The 20,770-nt window shown below is 40.6% G+C and overlaps 2 protein-coding genes across 2 annotated transcripts; both read right to left on the reverse strand.

Moving 5' to 3' along the window:
* Positions 1–1,832: 1,832 nt before the first annotated feature.
* LOC149195157 (uncharacterized) lies at positions 1,833–2,765 on the reverse strand. Its single transcript, XM_089407893.1, has one exon. It carries the CDS (start codon positions 2,763–2,765, stop codon positions 1,833–1,835), a length of 933 nt encoding a protein of 310 aa, XP_089264019.1.
* A 12,764-nt stretch (positions 2,766–15,529) lies between these two features.
* Positions 15,530–16,108, reverse strand: LOC149195158 (uncharacterized). The gene has a single exon (XM_089407894.1). It carries the CDS (start codon positions 16,106–16,108, stop codon positions 15,530–15,532), a length of 579 nt encoding a protein of 192 aa, XP_089264020.1.
* Positions 16,109–20,770: the final 4,662 nt, after the last annotated feature.

A 20,770-nucleotide genomic window follows, 5' to 3' on the forward strand; every position in this document is an offset into this window, starting at 1 on the left:
AACACTTGTGCGGTAGTCTATGCCTGATGGAGAAAGGAGGAATTCTCATTATCTCCAATATGCTTAATGTGAGTAACCCCTCTGTCATGTAGGTGCCTTATAAGATCAGCTGATATTCTGTGGGCATTGCCACAGCCGACCCACGGGTCCAGACCAATGCGAACTTCATTACCTTCCCTAATGCGCCAAGTGATTCCTTCTCGCAGTAGAGGTAAGGTGCCAATTACCGCTTTCCAGATATTGGATATGTTTTGGCTAGTTCCTTGCTGTATATGGATCCAGTCCAATACATTCTGTGGCTTGATATATTTATCATATGCAACTTGAGTCCATAGACCATTTGAGGTGAGTAGTTGCCACCCAAGTTTGGCTGCTAATGCCCTAGAGAATAGATCGAGCCTCTTAATACCCCATCCTCCCTAGCGTTTGGGTTTGGCAATGGTGTCCCATTTGACCCAGGTGAAAAGCTTCCCCGGCTGGTGACCTTTCCAAAGAAATCTGCAACAAATACGTTGTAGTCTATTCAATATGCCCTTTGGTATCCAGGCTAGGGTCATCCAATAGACTAGAGTGGCTTCAATCACAGCTTTAATGAAGACCAATCTGCGCGCACGAGAAAGATATTTGTGGTACCATACCAGAAGTCTTTTTTGCACTTTCGCTATGAGCCATGTCCAGTCTGCTATTCTGTATCCAAGAGGTTTCAGTCTAAAACCGAGGTACTTTATACCATCCGACAGGTTTAGAGAATTGAAGGGGAAGCGCTATATAGCATATGCGGTTTCATGTATAGAGAAACCGACTGTGGTAATCGTGGACTTATTATCATTGATCTTCATACCTGTAGCATGCTGGAAGAGAAGGATTGAGTTATGGAGGGTAGTGGAGTCCCCAATGCTGCCATTCAGGAAGATCAGTATGTCATCAACAAATAACAGATGAGTGAGGTAGAAGTTATCCGCAATTTTAATGCCAGACAATAAATGCCTATCTCGAGCTGATGAGATAATTCTACTTAATCCTTCCATAATAAGCAAGAAAAGCAGAGGTGAGAGCGGACATCCCTGTCTGAGTCCCCTTTCTGAAGTGAAGAATGAAGTAGCTTCACCATTAAGAAGCACACTATAGGATACATCAGTGATGCAGCTCATCGTCCATTTGATAAATTCATAGGGGAAACCAAGATGTGTTAGCAGCAGCCTTAAATACAGCCAGTTAGTTCTGTCAAAGGCCTTGGATAGATCCACTTTTAGAATCATTCCCTTCTGTTTTTTGATCTGCATGGTGTGTATGAGCTCTTGAGCTGTGGCTATAGCCTCATGGATCTGTCTGTGGTGTAAGAAGGTGAATTGCTCTGAAGATATGTGTTGCGAGAGAATGGGCTTGAGGCGATTTGCAATAATCTTATATAGACAATTACAGAGAGAGATGGGGCGAAAGTCATCGAAGGAGACTAGGTCATTCGATTTAGGGATAAGAGCGATGAAGGTGGATTTAATAACAGAGGATATTCTGCCCCTCCTTCTGCTTTCCTCTACAAACTTCAGTAGGTCATTCCCCAGCATTTCAAAGAAAGCGATGTAGAATTCAATGGACCACCCATCTGGGCCTGGGCATTTATCCTTTTAAAACCATTTTAAGGTAGCCTCCAATTCTTCCATGGTCACTTCCTTCTGTAGTTCATCCGACTCTTCTTGTTCTACATATCCGGGGAAAGGTTCAGCCACCCTCATGATTTCCATGATATTAATATCTCCAGGAGCTTTATATATACCCTTAAAGTGCTCTATAGCCAGTCTGGCCAGGTTCGGCTGTGATGATACAGGTTGTCCTCATTCATTTCTTAACTCCCATATAGTGTTGATCGCTTTGCGCCCATTGGTAAATTTATGGTAAAATTTTGTATTATCATCCCCCTCTGTGAGCCAAATTGCCCTGCTTCTTAGCCTCCAACTTTCTTCTCTTTCTTTCAGAATTTGAGAGCGCTTCGCTATAAGAGCGGTGTACTGCTCCTTGCTCTCGGGGGTGGGGAAGGTCCCAGATGATGAATCCTCGAACGCAGCAATCACTCTTTCCGCCTCTTTCAGAGTTTGATTATCCTGGATACGTTTTTGATGTGCCCAGATCTTAGATATTTTCTTGAGTTCAGTTAATTTTCTAACGAAGCCCTCTGAGTGGTCCTCATCTTCCCTGATAAGGTTGTTTTGCCAATAGTTATTTACCAATTGTATATAAGAAGGGTCCTGTAACCAAGAGGCATTAAACTTGAAGGGGCTTTTGATTTTATGGTTAATGTCCACTGCTTCTAAGAATATAGGGCGATGGTCTGATATGCCTACCGTGCGGACCCATTGACGAATTCTGGGGAGTCTGTTGAGCAGTGACTCCTTAATAAGGAATCTGTCGAGTCTTCTGGCCAAGCTTTGTTCTCCACTTCGGTTATTTGTCCAGGTATACTGAATTCTAGCAGATGGAATATCCACCCACTGGTGTTCCTCTAGTAGGTTGGATAATGTATCTGATAAGGAATCGACCTGCGCCAAGTGCCCCCATGACTCGCAGAATCCAAGGGAAAAATTTAAATCACCTCCAAGTATGATGTTGTCCACTTGAAGTAATTCAGATTCGAGTAAGGTCCTCCAATAGTTGGCTCGGTCAGCACAAGGGCCATAGACATTGATAATTCGAATATCCAACGCTACAGAGTAAGCAAATATGTCTAGACCAATGTAACCTCTACCACCCCAAATGTTCCGGATCACCATAGCTCTGTTACTAACCCCAATAGCCAATCCAACGGATCGCCCAGATGTGTCCAGTGCATGGAAGGTCCAGTTAGGTAGCCAGGAGTTGAGGGTATAAGCAGTCTCCTGAGCACTAGTTTTTTGGCTAAACTAGTAAACCCACGACAATTGTAGGATAGTATCTTCATCTAGGGTGAGATAGAGGGCCGTTCTTTGCTCTAAGGTCCCTGAATATAGTTTGTTGTCGCCCAAGGGCAACTTCTTCGTCAGCAGTGTGTCTCGCTTTGGTTATGCGGGAGGGTCGTCCACGAGAGTTCTTGAGAGTAATAGGAGCGACCTCAGGGTCAAGTCCAACGGCATCAAGACCTCTGTCCTTCGATCGGGATCGAAGAGAATAACGGGGGGATACCTGGGAGGTAGGAATGGAGAGGGATGCGAGGGATGATGTTATCAGCGATGGCTGGCAAGGGGAGGCCAGCGGAGAAGGAAGCGGGAGGGAGCAAATGAGAGAGGGGTGAGGGGGTAAATCCCGGGGATAACAATGAGCCACAAATGATGAAAGTGCAGTAATAGGATCTGAGCAAATAATGTGCTGTGATGTAATGCCAAATGATATGCATGAAACAGGAGGCAATGGAGAGGGGGATGATAAAGACATACCCGTCGTCGCGGTGCCCACCTGTTCAGTCGCTGGAAACACAGGAGCTGGTGGTGAAGGAGGGGGAGTAGTGGAGACTATAGCAGTGTATGCTGCCTCTGGGGTGCTACGGGATTCACCAACATCCTGTGTATGCATTTGCTCCTCTTGATTTTGCTCTGGATTCAGCCTGGGGGAGTCACCCAGGGGTTGGTCGGCCACTCCATCCTTAACATTCCTCATCGCTTTCCGAAGGAGTGGACAGTCCCTGTAGAGGTGTCCCACTTTGTGACATCTGCGGAAGCGATAGGGGATGCCTTCGTAGTCAATAATCTGTTTGCGTGTTGTGTCTCTCCATTGAATGGTAATGAATTCTTGAAGTCCTCCCCTGGTGTCCAGGTTAATGAGGATCCGGGCATAAGCCATCATGCCTGTCTGCTGGTAAGATTTGTCGTAGTCCATGAAAGTGCCTATGGCATTGCCAATCCTCCTGAAGATATCTTCTGACCAGTAATGTAATGGTAGCCCTGGGAGCCGAATCCATATGGGCCCCGATGCCTATCTGTTCCGTCTCGGGGTCAAATAAAGGAGTCCATCTCGTAAGAAGCACCGGGGCATGATCAAAGTGCCAGTAGGAGGAAAAGACCCAATTGGTATGGTCAGCACGAGCGAACCTCAATGCGAACCATCCCCTCACAAAGGTTTACACAAAAGGGATGTCCACAAAATGATGACCCCAAACTTCAGCTGCCCATGTCTTCAATCGTGATTCTGAATAGTTCCGACCTCTAATGCGCCTGACCAGTACTCGATCTGCGAATTCTATTGTCTCTCCCCACTGGATGTCCTCCTCCAGCTTGAGAAAGATGTCGTCCTGCTTGGATTTGAAGCACCTGTATTTCTTTTTAGGGCCCTGTGAGGGAGGAATGTTCTGAGAGCGACCGAGGGGAGGGGCAGATGCGTTCAACGGTGTCGGGATCTGATGTGAGGAGGAGGGGTCACAGATGCCTGAAACATTAGGGGGCCCTGAGAGCGGAGGTACGGAGGTGAAACATCCGGAAGAAGGACCGAGAGACCCAGAGAGACCGACTGTGGTAGAGGGCAGAGAAGGGGTTTGTAGCGGCCGGGAAATGGAGCCAGATGCCGGTGGTTCTAAACCAGGGTTAGGGTTTAAGCAGCCGGAAACAAAACCGAGGGTAGCCGGAGAGTGGGGGGGAGTAGAGAGTGCTAGCCAGGTCAGTGGTACATCCGGGAGGACCACAGGGTATGACCTCGACTGTTCATTAAGCAAAAATGGAGAGTAATTTTCGGAGAGGCCCGAACTGAACATACCTTCTGATGTGGCAAAGGGTGAGCACCAGATGGAGACCCCTTCCAGTGGGTCAGCTGAATAATCAACGGCTTCTATATCCTCCATTGCCAGCTGCGTCTTGGAACGACAGACACATCGGTGAGTAGAGAAACCCGGAGAAAACGACAGTTCTCAGTTAACGGACCGTCAAGGGCAGGTTCAAACTGTCACAGGATGTACACCAGTAGTCGCGGCACAGTTCTCTTCCTTCGTTAAACTTCCAGCACGGAAAAGTAGAAGGGGCTCACAACGGTTAGAGGAGAGACGATATCAGAATAATGCGGGTAGATGCAGGGCATCGCGGTTCAGAAGCTGCAGAGGGTTCAGAAACCCTAACCTAGACCATCGCGCGTTATCTCTCGTCCTGTCTCCATCACTAACTCCTCAAACCAAACATCCTCGTAATTATTCTCTCTCTCTCTCTCTCTCTCTCTCTCTCTCTCTCTCTCTCTCTCTCTCTCCTATAGTTACTACAGGAAACAAAACTAAATAGAGCACAAAATTATTTTTCTCATATCTTGAAAACCATGCATCTGTTTTCCAATTTGTTTCAGGGGGCGATGCATATGGATGATAATAACATGTCCAAGCAATTTTAGAAAATTCCAGTGCATATTTTTCGTGAAATCGACCTCCATCACCTTCAACCATTTTTGAATTTTCTCAATATTCATCCATCCATTTTCAAATTTGTTTCATAGGGAGATGCATATGGATGATGGTAACATGCCCAAGAAATTTCAACAAATTCCAGTGCACATTTTTTTAGAAATCGACCTCCATCACCTACAACCATTTTTAATTTCTCTCGAGATTGTGCATCCATTGGCCAAAATATTTTTATGGGGAGGTGCACAAGGATTATGGAAACATGCTTAGAAAATTTCAGGTCAATCCAGTATACCATTTGGGAGATATGGGTTTAAACAGGTTGCTACAGGGTTTCCTGTAGTTACTACATGATGTCCTAGTTTTCTATAGGAAACTAGCTGAAGGCTATAGGAAGGTAGGGAAGGTGAAATGAAGTGTTGGTAAGGGGTATGACAGTTGTAAAAAGTGTGAGGAAGATGAACATCAACCATGGCCCAACCCAGCACTCCAAGAAGGCCAAATTTGACTATGATTGCTTGCTCATGGTAACTGGAAGAAAGAGGTTTAGAATCACCTAGCTATGAAGACTTGTGTAAAAGCAAAGAAATGAAATTATCACCTTAAGAGGACCATGAATCGATCATCAACTTAGCAACAACATGCATGCCTCTCCAACAACCACCAGGTAGGTACAAGTATGCAATATTCTTGACCTCTTATCTTGAGTATATTATAGTTAGAAATTTGTTTTCAATGCATGAGAGATGAGGTTTTACAAGCTAAGGATGGGTTACAAATCTCAACCACCTTCAACTAGTTAATACAACTAACTCCTTCACTCATGCAATGTGGCAAAACCAAATTAGGAAGGGTGATGATTTCGAGGAATGGGGACAACATTTAAAAGATGAAATTTGTGCAAAGGCGAAGTCACCATAGCATTTGAAGCCCTCCATCCACTTCATACCCAATATCTATCCATCATTCATCCATCCCATTTCATAAGAAAAAAAAATATTTTTCAAGAAAAAAACCTACACTCTATCTCACCCTAAAAATTTATTGAAAAAAACACACAAAGCACATCCTCTCCATTTTAACAAACCTACACTACTCCCTATGAGCCCTAGCATCATCCTCCAAACCCTCTACATCATTTCTCATCACTACCATATAGTTAGAATACCTTGAAAGAGAAGGAATGATAGGTACGTGAAGGTTGAATGTTGCTACAAGAAGGAAGAAAGGAATAGATTGTGCTAAAACCCAAAATGGTAGTGCCTAAGAGATACCTAATCAAAACAAAGAACTCCAAGGCCATTAGGCAATCATCTAGGCCACAAAAGAGAAGAATAATGAAATAAAAGGAAGAAGGAAGGCTAATGGTCTCAAGATACACTATGATTTTTCTATGCACAAACAATTTTCGAAAATGGGTGAAAATGGAATGAAGGTTTCAAGGGCCTATATGAATGAAATGGATCTACAAGCCAACAAAGTTCACTTGCAAAGAGGAAAGTTATTTTTTGTTTTTCATAAGAGATTGTTAAACAATCATGAAAAGAACAACTACATTTTTGTGCTTGTCCTTGCAGAACTTACAACCATGATTCTTAAGAGAAAGGACTGAGGAATGCACAAGAAAGAGGCCACCAGGGCCATAAATGAGGCACAATGAGGTCACTAAGTTTCTCAGAGGATGACCAACACTTTCAACAAGGGGGTATGATGAGCCTCTAAATTAAACATAAATTAAGACCCATCGGACCATCCTTCAACACATTAAACTTCTCTTTTTGCATTAGATAATGTGTTTTTAACTTTAATATGTTCATTATGAAAGCTTATGGATAATTGCATATTTGTGCCTAATATTATTTATTTGTGTGGAATATTGTGAGAATATTGGGAAGATTATGAAGATTTGGAGGAGGAGATAATTTAGGGGCTAACTCCCTACTATAGGAGAATCAATATTAAATAATAAATCAAGAAGATATTGTAAAATAATTGCACAGATTCTGGAGCTCCAATGATTGAGAAAATCTAGGAATGTGTTCCGTGTCATTTAATGCAGATTCCTAGTATTAGGAACCAGATTCAATAATTAAGGGATTTTGGTGGGGAAAGCTTCATCCTTTCATGGGGAATACTTCATAATCATTTTGTATAAGTACCAAGTCTAATTTTCCTCTAGGGGTGGATTTTTATTAGTCTTCTTGTGGAGAGAACTCGTATTTTTGCATCTGCACTTTCATTTCTTGTAGGAATGTAATTGTATTGATGGAAACAATGAAGAATGGTGCCATGTTCAGCTTCTAAATCTTGGTCTCCTTCATAGGACTCTGAGTTTCCTTGGGCTTGGCCATCCCAGCATCCTCAGATCCATTTTATATCATTTACTTTTCTTCCTTTCACTTCTTATTTACATGAATATATTTTTCTTGATTTTTTCTATTTGTGCATTTAGTATTAATGACTCTTTTTGTAGGATTGGGTTAAATGGTTGAAGTAAGTTATTTTTCAGGATCAAAAGCATCGTTTCATCATTGGAACAACTTTGTAATGTCATAGTAATCATTTACATACTTGGATTAGTTGTCTTACTCCCAAATCTAGATTTCTAGAAGTACCTTGTGGCAAATAACAATAAATTTCTGCTATTTTTTAGAACATGCTAATGAGCCTCAATTGAATTGATTCCACTTGAATTAGATCACAAATAAATTATATTTAATAAAAATGTTTACCTCATTTCATTTTCACTTGAATAGGTTAGGCATTTTATAGATTTACTAGCACAATAGTTCTCAAATTTCTAGATTTTAGATTAGTAATTTTCCGCTATTTTTTAGCATGGGTTAACAGAGGAATTTTTGAGCGATTCCACTTGGAATGGAGACCTAATGAACCCTAGTGAATAAAAAAATTTGTCCCATCCAATATTGATTTTATTTTCTTGGTCATTCGATGAATTATAACTTTTTGTAGTAAATCTGTAACATCTTGTAGTTTCGTGTAGTACTCTTCCAGTGTGTATATACTTTCCCATATTTGCTCAAAAAGATTGGTTTTGGTCCCTTACGGTTGAATCATGACCCTTAGGCTCTAAATCAATGGTTGAGGAAGAATAAACACCAATTAGGACATGCCTTTTTATAATGTAGATTAATCTTATTTATTTGAATTCATGCCCTTAAGATTTCAATTACAAATTGTTGTTCTTGGTTAGGATTAATTTCTTTTCCAAAGTAAAATTTCCATTTATGAAATTAGTTTAGGATTTGATTTCCTTACATTCAGCTCTAGTACATCATCACATCAAAGGAAGGACACATTCTATTCTTCACATATAGTGCTGATACCTCTTAAGTTTGTACGAACGTCAGGTTGATAATTAAAGCCGGTACCCTTGGGAGTTGCAACATTCTTCTTACAATACCGAGGCTCAACAACTATAATCATGCTTCCAGTTTTGAATTTCAAGAAAACTTTTATACTATTGTTTTCGCATATTTTACTATTGAATCCATGGTGGAAAATAAAGAATTAGGTGCTTAACCTCTTGAAATTAGCTATGACAAAAAATTATATATTGGTATTGATTTAATTGCATAAAAGCGAGAGAAGGTAATAAAAATGATCCAAAAAAAGTCTAAACCATTTCCTTGGGACTATTTAGACATGAAAGAAATTCATCTCGATACCTGTACCTGACACATTTGTACCAATGAAGAGAACAAACTAGTAAGGCAACCCCAAAGAAGAATGAACCTAGCCCTCAAGGAAATTGTTAAAGAAAAACTCCAAAAAATTGTTAAATGCCAATTTTATATATCCCATCTCTGTTAGTAAATGAATATATCCCTTATTATTCATTCTAAAAAAATTGGAAATTAGAGAATTTTTGTTGACTATAGGGAGTTGAATAAAGATTTCTTGAGAGATTACTTGCCTTTACCCTTCATTGACCAAACATTGGATACCTTATCTGGGAAGAAGCATTTTTCCTTTTTAGATGGGTTTAGTGGTTATAATCATATCCAAATAGCTTTAGAAGACCAAGATAGAACCACCTTCACTTCTACTTGGGGAACATATTCCTACATAGTTCTTCATTTTGGCTTGTGCAATGCTCCAACCACTTTTCAAAGAGCTATACTAGCCATTTTCGCTAATCTCATACATGATTGTGTCGATGTTTATATGTATGATTTTATAGTATATGGGAATGAATTTGAGGAGGCTTTAGATAATTTAGAAAAATTATTGATTTGTTGTTTGGAAACCCATCTAGCTCTTATTAATTAAAAGTGAAAATTGATGCAAACCGGAGGAATTATACTTGGTCACCATGTTTCACAAATTGGGATAAAATTGGATCCTACAAAACTAAAAGTAATATTACAAATCCCAATCCAATCATAACAAAAAGAAGTAAGAAACTTTTTAGGGCATGCATGATAATATAGAATATTCATTGAAAATTTCACTAAACTTATTGCTCCTATGTTTATGTTATTGACTAAAGATGTTGTTTTTTCAATGGATACTGACTGTCAAACTACTTTTCAGGTGTTGAAAGAAAGATTTTCAGCCACACCAATATTGAGGGGACCTAACTGGTCCCTTCCCTTTCAAATTTATACTGGTGCATCAGATGCAACCCTTGTAGTTGTGTTGGGTCAGAGAGAAAATCAAATTCCTTATGATATTTGTTTCAATATCAAAATTTTCTCACATGCATAATTAAAATACATTGTTATTTAAATGGAATTGTTAGTTGTAGTCCATGCCATTAAGAAATTTAGGAATTATATTACTGGCTATGAAACCGTTGTGCACATTAATCAATCTACTATTATATTTCTCATGAGTAAATCTATTACACATGGTAGAGTTATGATGGTTACTTTTACTTCAGGAATTTAACATTACTGTGATCGACATGCCTGGATGATATAACTCGGTTGAATACTTATTTTCCAAAACGAATTATCCACAAGATGTTGCTCCAGTGCAAGATGCTTTTCCTGATGAGAATTTATTTTCCATTTCTACTCATACTCCTTGGGTTTCTAATGTGGCTAATTACTTAGTTTGAGGCAAGTTGCCACAAAATTGATCCAATAGGGAGAATCACAAAATTGTTCATTTGAGTGCGAATTGTTTTTGGATTGAAGGTGATTTGTACCACACTGGACCTTACCTAATTATGATAATGTATGTGGGAAGATGAAATGTATGATGTTTCAAAATTTTTTACAGCAAGCCATGTAGTGGACATTTTTCTAATAAAAGGTCAACTTACAAAGTTTTGCATGCAGGCTATTACTAGACCATCCTTTTTAAGGACGCTAAAATGTTTGTTACTAACAATTATGCTTTCCAGAGGATGGGAAAGGCAATCCTAGATGATGAGATGTCCCTTTAGACCCATGTATGAAAAGAACTATCTGAAAAGTGGGAATTGAATTTCATAGGACCTATTTCTCTTATGTCTAGGAACAAGAGATACATTCTAGTCTACATCGATTATGTGACAAAATGGGTAAAGGCCAAAGCCTTATATATTGCTAGTGAAAAAATTGTTGTGGATTTTCTCTTTGAACACATATTCACCCAATTTGGTGTACTTAGAGAAAATTTCACCGATCAAGGGACAGAATTTACCTTCCAGCTGGTAAAAGCTATCACTAAATAGTACCAAATTAAGCACGACAAATCTACACTATACTATCTCCAGGTAGAATCTACCAATAAAGTCTCACATTCTCTTACTAAAAAAATTTAGCTGTGTCATGGAGACTAGGTTGATATATTACCAGAAGAATTGTGGTCCTATAGAATAACTCGACAAATGTGACTGGATGTACTCCCTATGAACTAGTTTATGGGAAGCGGGTATTTCTACCCATTGAGTTTGAGGTAAATACTTATAGTACAGTTGTTCGATTAGGGATGGATTTCAATGAAGCTTAGAAAGAGAGAATACTTTAGCTGAATGACCTTGATGAGATCATGTAGGATGCTCTCAAGAAGACTATGTTGGTATAGGATTAAAGGGCTCATTGGCATGATAAATATATAAAAAGGAATATATTTCAATTGGGGGACTTGGCATTATTGTATGACAATAAATTTAAACACTTCAATGGAAAATTTTCAACTATATGGCTAGGACCCTATGAAGTTGATTTTTTGTTTTTTGTTTTTGTTTTTGTTTTTTTTGTTTTTGTTTTTGTTTTTGTTTTTTGTTTTGTTTTGTTTTGTTTTGTTTTGTTTTTTTGTTTTTGTTTTTTTGTTTTTGTTTTTTTGTTTTTGTTTGTTTGTTTGTTTGTTTGTTTTTTCTTTTTTTTTTTTCTTTTTTTTTTCTAACAATGGCTCAGTTAAAATTAAGAATATTGATGATGATCAGACTTCCTTTTTGGTAAATGGAAATAGACTGAAAGTTTATCATCAACTTCTTTCTAAGGAAGAACTTTTACAGGCTGTTTTGAAAAATCTTGAGATGAAGTTGATTGATAAAAGGGAGCTAACTCTTGTTGGTTGTTCAAGTTGAATTATATATATATATATATATATATATATATTCCCCTGGGAAAAAGTCGTAATTTCTATTAATATTAAGAAATTACATTTTGTAGATGCCGAAGCATATTCATATGGAGGTAGCATCGCCTGTCAAGTTCACAGTCTGTATAATTTGGCTAAAGAAAACAAGTTGTCTCCACGCAGGGAGCACTACCGAAACAATAGAACTAGCAGTTTTCACAATTGTTTCCATGCTCTACACAGAGAGCTTCATATAAACTGTATAATATCAAAAAAATGAGTTGTACTCATGAATAAACAGTAGATTATATATACATGCTATAAACAAAAATGATACTGTTATGTGAGGGCTTTATAGCCCATCTCCATTATGATCATCAAAAGGTCTGTGGTAGTGCTGGTAGAATGTTCCATCGATTTCCTCCTGAATCAACAATCATTTCCTTGTCTGTGCGCTGCCTCTTTGGATAGTTGATCGGCGACGGTGTTATGTTCCCTGTAAATGTGTCGACAGACAAATGATTCAAAGGAAGTAATCAGTCTTTTAGCTTCATCTAAAATGTGCCTCAATGAAAATGCATGACAATGAGATGCATCATTCAGCCAGTTGCAAACAATTTTAGAATCTCCAAAGAGTTGTAGGTGTCTGCACTGTTTATGAATTGCAAAATGTATGATATGTTTTTCCGTGCACAGTTCAGCAAAGTTATTGGTGCCTCTGCCTAGGTTTATTTGTATCTTGAAGCAATGCATTTCATTGAGATATAATATGGCTCCACCCCCACTGCCATCATCCTGTGCCGAGCCATCAAAGTAAGCCCAAGGCTTAGTTTTGTCGATGATCGCAGGTCTAATGGTGCGTGGGGGGGCAGAGGATTCCTCTTCAGGTATCATGTCAAAATCAGCAATCGTATGGTGTAAGATTGTGGGCCAGTGAGGAGTCCTGAGGTTGAAAATGGCCTGATTGCGCACAATCCATACTACAGTAGGCCAGCAATGGAATGTTGATGGCATTCCTGTGCCATGTTCTGAGATTATTACCTTGCCAGTCTTTCATGGATAGTGAGTGATGAGGGATTGCCAAAACTGTAAAGCAGTGCTGCATTTTAAGAAAAGATGGTCTGTGCTTTCTTCCTCCTCTCGGCATAAGTGGCAACGAAAGGGTCCATAAAATGATCTCTTCATGAGATTGGTGCCTGTAGGGACTTTGTCAAAAAGAATGTTCCACATCAATAATCGTGTACGAGGAGCTGATTTAAGTTTCCAGAGCGCTTTCCATGTGGGGAGGATATCCGGGGGCCTGTACGGTTCCATGAGCCTCAAGTATCCTAACTTCGGGGAATATGCTCCATGCTTGGCAAAGGCCCAGATGATTTCATCAGGTCCTTCAGTGAGCCTGATGTGAGCTTGTGTGAGTGCAGTCGTATACTCCAACCATTCTTGTTGCCACCTCTCAGGAATTTCTAACACTTGTGCGGTAGTCCATGCCTGATGGAGAAAGGAGGAATTCTCATTATCTCCAATATGCTTAATGTGAGTAACCCCTCTGTCATGTAGGTGCCTTATAAGATCAGCTGATAGTCTGTGGGCATTGCCACAGCCGACCCACGGGTCCAGACCAATGCGAACTGCATTACCTTCCCTAATGCGCCAAGTGATTCCTTCTCGCAGTAGAGGTAAGGTGCCAATTACCGCTTTCCAGATATTGGATATGTTTTGGCTAGTTCCTTGTTGTATATGGATCCAGTCCAATACATTCTGTGGCTTGATATATTTAGCATATGCAACTTGAGTCCATAGACCATTTGAGGTGAGTAGTTGCCACCCAAGTTTGGCTGCTAATGCCCTGGAGAATAGATCGAGCCTCTTAATACCCCATCCTCCCCAGCGTTTGGGTTTGGCAATGGTGTCCCATTTGACCCAGGCGAAAAGCTTCCCCGGCTGGTGACCTTTCCAAAGAAATCTGCAACAAATACTTTGTAGTCTATTCAATATGCCCTTTGGTATCCAGGCTAGGGTCATCCAATAGACTGGAGTGGCTTCAATCACAGCTTTAATGAAGACCAATCTGCGCGCACGAGAAAGATATTTGTGGTACCATACCAGAAGTCTTTTTTCCACTTTCGCTATGAGCCATGTCCAGTCTGCTATTCTGTATCCAAGAGGTTTCAGTCTAAAACCGAGGTACTTTATACCATCCGACAGGTTCAGAGAATTGAAGGGGAAGCGCTATATAGCATATGCGGTTTCATGTATAGAGAAACCGGCTGTGGTAATCGTGGACTTATTATCATTGATCTTCATACCTGTAGCATGCTGGAAGAGAAGGATTGAGTTATGGAGGGTAGTGGAGTCACCAATGCTGCCATTCAGGAAGATCAGTATGTCATCAACAAATAACAGATGAGTGAGGTAGAAGTTATCCGCAATTTTAATGCCAGACAATAAATGCCTATCTCGAGCTGATGAGATAATTCTACTTAATCCTTCCATAATAAGCAAGAAAAGCAGAGGTGAGAGCGGACATCCCTGTCTGAGTCCCCTTTTTGAAGTGAAGAATGAAGTAGCTTCACCATTAAGAAGCACATTATAGGATACATTAGTGATGCAGCTCATTGTCCGTTTGATAAATTCATAGGGGAAACCAAGATGTGTTAGCAGCAGCCTTAAATACAGCCAGTTAGTTCTATCAAAGTCCTTGGATAGATCCACTTTTAGAATCATTCCCTTCTGTTTTTTGATCTGCATGGTGTGTATGAGCTCTTGAGCTGTGGCTATAGCCTCATGGATCTGTCTGTGGTGTAAGAAGGTGAATTGCTCTGAAGATATGTGTTGCGAGAGAATGGGCTTGAGGCGATTTGCAATAATCTTATATAGACAATTACAGAGAGAGATGGGGCGAAAGTCATCGAAGGAGACCAGGTCATTCGATTTAGGGATAAGAGCGATGAAGGTGGATTTAATAACAGAGGATATTCTGCCCCTCCTTCTGCTTTCCTCTACAAACTTCAGTAGGTCATTCCCCAGCATTTCAAAGAAAGCGATGTAGAATTCAATGGACCACCCATCTGGGCCTGGGCTTTTATCCTTTTAAAACCATTTTAAGGTAGCCTCCAATTCTTCCATGGTCACTTCCTTCTGTAGTTCATCCGACTCTTCTTGTTCTACATGTCCGGGGAAAGGTTCAGCCACCCTCATGATTTCCACGATATTAATATCTCCAGGAGCTTTATATATACCCTTAAAGTGCTCTATAGCCAGTCTGGCCAGGTTCGGCTGTGATGATACAGGTTGTCCTCATTCATTTCTTAACTCCCATATAGTGTTGATCGCTTTGCTCCCATTGGTAAATTTATGGTAAAATTTTGTATTATCATCCCCCTCTGTGAGCCAAATTGCCCTGCTTCTTAGCCTCCAACTTTCTTCTCTTTCTTTCAGAATTTGAGAGCGCTTCGCTATAAGAGCGGTGTACTGCTCCTTGCTCTCGGGGGTGGGGAAGGTCCCAGATGATGAATCCTCGAACGCAGCAATCACTCTTTCCGCCTCTTTCAGAGTTCGATTATCCTTCATACGTTTTTGATGTGCCCAGATCTTAGATATTTTCTTTAGTTCAGTTAATTTTCTAACGAAGCCCTCTGAGTGGTCCTCATCTTACCTGATAAGGTTGTTTTGCCAATAGTTATTTACCAATTGTATATAAGAAGGGTCCTGTAACCAAGAGGCATTAAACTTGAAGGGGCTTTTGATTTTATGGTTAATGTCCACTGCTTCTAAGAATATAGGGCGATGGTCTGATATGCCTACCGTGCGGACCCATTGACGAATTCTGGGGAGTCTGTTGAGCAGTGACTCCTTAATAAGGAATCTGTCGAGTCTTCTAGCCAAGCTTTTTTCTCCACTTCGGTTATTTGTCCAGGTATACTGAATTCTAGCAGATGGAATATCCACCCACTGGTGTTCCTCTAGTAGGTTGGATAATGTATCTGATAAGGAATCGACCTGCGCCAAGTGCCCCCATGACTCGCAGAATCCAAGGGAAAAATTTAAATCACCTCCAAGTATGATGTTGTCCGCTTGAAGTAATTCAGATTCCAGTAAGGTCCTCCAATAGTTGGCTCGGTCGGCACAAGGGCCATAGACATTGATAATTCGAATATCCAACGCTACAGAGTAAGCAAATATGTCTAGACCAATGTAACCTCTGCCACCCCAAATGTTCCGGATCGCCATAGCTCTGTTACTAACCCCAATAGCCAATCCACCGGATCGCCCAGATGCGTCCAGTGCATGGAAGGTCCAGTTAGGTAGCCAGGAGTTGAGGGTATAAGCAGTCTCCTGAGCACTAGTTTTTTGGCTAAACTAGTAAACCCACGACAATTGTAGGATAGTATCTTCATCTAGGGTGAGATAGAGGGCCGTTCTTTGCTCTAAGGTCCCTGAATATAGTTTGTTGTTGCCCAAGGGCAACTTCTTCGTTAGCAGTGTGTCTCGCTTTGGTTATGCGGGAGGGTCTTCCACGAGAGTTCTTGAGAGTAATAGGAGCGACCTCAGGGTCAAGTCCAACGGCATCAAGACCTCTGTCCTTCGATCGGGATCGAAGAGAATAATGGGGGGATACCTGGGAGGTAGGAATGGAGAGGGATGCGAGGGATGATGTTATCAGCGATGGCTGGCAAGGGGAGGCCAGCGGAGAAGGAAGCGGGAGGGAGCAAATGAGAGAGGGGTGAGGGGGTAAATCCCGGGGATAACAATGAGCCACAAATGATGAAAGTGCAGTAATAGGATCTGAGCAAATAATGTGCTGTGATGTAATGCCAAATGATATGCATGAAACAGGAGGCAATGGAGAGGGGGATGATAAAGACATACCCGTCGTCGCGGTGCCCACCTGTTCAGTCGCTGGAAACACAGGAGCTGGTGGTGAAGGAGGGGGAGTAGTGGAGACTATAGCAGTGTCTGCAGCCTCTGGGGTGCTACAGGATTCACCAACATCCTGTGTATGCATTTGCTCCTCTTGATTTTGCTCTGGATTCAGCCTGGGGGAGTCACCCAGGGGTTGGTCGGCCACTCCATCCTTAACATTCCTCATCGCTTTCCGAAGGAGTGGACAGTCCCTGTAGAGGTGTCCCACTTTGTGACATCTGCGGAAGCGATAGGGGATGCCTTTGTAGTCAATAATCCGTTTGCGTGTTGTGTCTCTCCACTGAATGGTAATGAATTCTTGAAGTCCTCCCCTGGTGTCCAGGTTAATGAGGATCCGGGCATAAGCCATCATGCCTGTCTGCTGGTAAGATTTGTCGTAGTCCATGAAAGTGCCTATGGCATTGCCAATCCTCCTGAAGATATCTTCTGACCAGTAATGTAATGGTAGCCCTGGGAGCCGAATCCATACGGGCCCCGATGCCTATCTGCTCCGTCTCGGGGTCAAATAAAGGAGTCCATCTCTTAAGAAGCACCGGGGCATGATCAAAGTGCCAGTAGGAGGACAAGACCCAATTGGTATGGTCAGCACGAGCGAACCTCAATGCGAACCATCCCCTCACAAAGGTTTGCACGAAAGGGATGTCCACCAAATGATGACCCCAAACTTCAGCTGCCCATGTCTTCAATCGTGATTCTGAATAGTTCCGACCTCTGATGCGCCTGACAGTACTCGACTGCGAATTCTATTGTCTCTCCCCACTGGATGTCCTCCTCCAGCTTGAGAAAGATGTCGTCCTGCTTGGATTTGAAGCACCTGTATTTCTTTTTAGGGCCCTGTGAGGGAGGAATGTTCTGAGAGCGACTGAGGGGAGGGGCAGATGCGTTCAACGGTGTCGGGATCTGATGTGAGGAGGAGGGGTCACAGATGCCTGAAACATTAGGGGGGCCTGAGAGCGGAAGTACGGAGGTGAAACATCCGGAAGAAGGACCGAGAGACCCAGAGAGACCGACTGTGGTAGAGGGCAGAGAAGGGGTTTGTAGCGGCCGGGAAATGGAGCCAGATGCCGGTGGTTCTAAACCAGGGTTAGGGTTTAAGCAGCCGGAAACAAAACCGAGGGTAGCCGGAGAGTGGGGGGGAGTAGAGAGTGCTAGCCAGGTTAGTGGTACATCCGGGAGGACCACAGGGTATGACCTTGACTGTTCATTAAGCAAAAATGGAGAGTAATTTTGGAGAGGCCCGAACTGAACATACCTTCTGATGTGGCAAAGGGTGAGCGCCAGATGGAGACCCCTTCCAGGGGTCAGCTGAATAATCAACGGCTTCTATATCCTCCATTGCCAGCTGCGTCTTGGAACGGCAGACACATCGGTGAGTAGAGAAACTCGGAGAAAACGACAGTTCTCAGTTATGGGACCGTCAAGGAAGGTTCAAACTGTCACAGGATGTACATCAGTAGTCGCGGCACAGTTCTCTTCCTTCGTTAAACTTCCAGCACGGAAAAGTAGAAGGGGCTCACAAAGCGGTTAGAGGAGAGAGTTGCAACATTCTTCTTACAATACCGAGGCTCAGACAACTATAATCATGCTTTCAGTTTTGAATTTCAAGAAACTTTTTATCCTATTGTTTTCGCATATTTTACTATTGAATCCATGGTGGAAAATAAAGAATTAGGTGTTTAACCTCTTGAAATTAGCTATGACAAAAAATTATATATTGGTATTGATTTAATTGCATAAAAGCGAGAGAAGGTAATAAAAATGATCCAAAAACAGTCTAAACCATTTCCTTGGGACTATTCAGACATGAAAGAAATTCATCTCGATACCTGTACCTGACACATTTGTACCAATGAAGAGAACAAACTAGTAAGGCAACCCCAAAGAAGAATGAACCTAGCCCTCAAGGAAATTGTTAAAGAAAAACTCCAAAAAATTGTTAAATGCCAATTTTATATATCCCATCTCTGTTAGTAAATGAATATATCCCTTATTATTCATTCTAAAAAAATTGGAAATTAGAGAATTTTTGTTGACTATAGGGAGTTGAATAAAGCTTTCTTGAGAGATTACTTGCCTTTACCCTTCATTGACCAAACATTGGATACCTTATCTGGGAAGAAGCATTTTTCCTTTTTAGATGGGTTTAGTGGTTATAATCATATCCAAATAGCTTTAGAAGACCAAGATAGAACCACCTTCACTTCTACTTGGGGAACATATTCCTACAGAGTTCTTCATTTTGGCTTGTGCAATGCTCCAACCACTTTTCAAAGAGCTATACTAGCCATTTTCGCTAATCTCATACATGATTGTGTCGATGTTTATATGTATGATTTTATAGTATATGGGAATGAATTTGAGGAGGCTTTAGATAATTTAGAAAAATTATTGATTTGTTGTTTGGAAACCCATCTAGCTCTTATTAATTAAAAGTGAAAATTGATGCAAACCGGAGGAATTATACTTGGTCACCATGTTTCACAAATTGGGATAAAATTGGATCCTACAAAACTAAAAGTAATATTACAAATCCCAATCCAATCATAACAAAAAAAAGTAAGAAATTTTTTAGGGCATGCATGATAATATAGAATATTCATTGAAAATTTCACTAAACTTATTGCTCCTATGTTTATGTTATTGACTAAAGATGTTGTTTTTTCAATGGATACTGACTGTCAAACTACTTTTCAGGTGTTGAAAGAAAGATTTTCAGCCACACCAATATTGAGGGGACCTAACTGGTCCCTTCCCTTTCAAATTTATACTGGTGCATCAGATGCAACCCTTGTAGTTGTGTTGGGTCAGAGAGAAAATCAAATTCCTTATGATATTTGTTTCAATATCAAAATTTTCTCACATGCATAATTAAAATACATTGTTATTTAAATGGAATTGTTAGTTGTAGTCCATGCCATTAAGAAATTTAGGAATTATATTACTGGCTATGAAACCGTTGTGCACATTAATCAATCTACTATTATATTTCTCATGAGTAAATCTATTACACATGGTAGAGTTATGATGGTTACTTTTACTTCAGGAATTTAACATTACTGTGATCGACATGCCTGGATGATATAACTCGGTTGAATACTTATTTTCCAAAATGAATTATCCACAAGATGTTGCTCCAGTCCAAGATGCTTTTCCTGATGAGAATTTATTTTCCATTTCTACTCATACTCCTTGGGTTTCTAATGTGGCTAATTACTTAGTTTGAGGCAAGTTGCCACAAAATTGATCCAATAGGGAGAATCACAAAATTGTTCATTTGAGTGCGAATTGTTTTTGGATTGAAGGTGATTTGTACCACACTGGACCTTACCTAATTATGATAATGTATGTGGGAAGATGAAATGTATGATGTTTCGAAATTTTTTTACAGCAAGCCATGTAGTGGACATTTTTCTAATAAAAGGTCAACTTACAAAGTTTTGCATGCGGGCTATTACTAGACCATCCTTTTTAAGGACGCTAAAATGTTTGTTACTAACAATTATGCTTTCCAAAGGATGGGAAAGCCAATCCTAGATGATGAGATGTCCCTTTAGACCCATGTATGAAAAGAACTATCTGAAAAGTGGGAATTGAATTTCATAGGACCTATTTCTCTTATGTCTAGGAAGAAGAGATACATTCTAGTCTACATCGATTATGTGACAAAATGGGTAAAGGCCAAAGCCTTATATATTGCTAGTGAAAAAATTGTTGTGGATTTTCTCTTTGAACACATATTCACCCAATTTGGTGTACTTAGAGAAAATTTCACCGATCAAGGGACAGAATTTACCTTCCAGCTGGTAAAAGCTATCACTAAATAGTACCAAATTAAGCACGACAAATCTACATTATACCATCTCCAGGTAGAATCTACCAATAAAGTCTCACATTCTCTTACTAAAAAAATTTAGCTGTGTCATGGAGACTAGGTTGATATATTACCAGAAGAATTGTGGTCCTATAGAA

The sequence above is a fragment of the Pinus tabuliformis genome, chromosome 2_2, assembly GCF_031772625.1.
Source record: "Pinus tabuliformis cultivar Carrire ecotype Pingquan chromosome 2_2, CPIR1, whole genome shotgun sequence".
NCBI classification, from domain to species: Eukaryota; Viridiplantae; Streptophyta; class Pinopsida; order Pinales; family Pinaceae; genus Pinus; species Pinus tabuliformis.

Bases quoted from the DNA above. Each gene is read 5' to 3' on its own strand.
- LOC149195157 (XM_089407893.1), bottom strand. From the start codon at position 2,765: ATGGTGATCCGGAACATTTGGGGTGGTAGAGGTTACATTGGTCTAGAC.
- LOC149195158 (XM_089407894.1), bottom strand. From the start codon at position 16,108: ATGGCGATCCGGAACATTTGGGGTGGCAGAGGTTACATTGGTCTAGAC.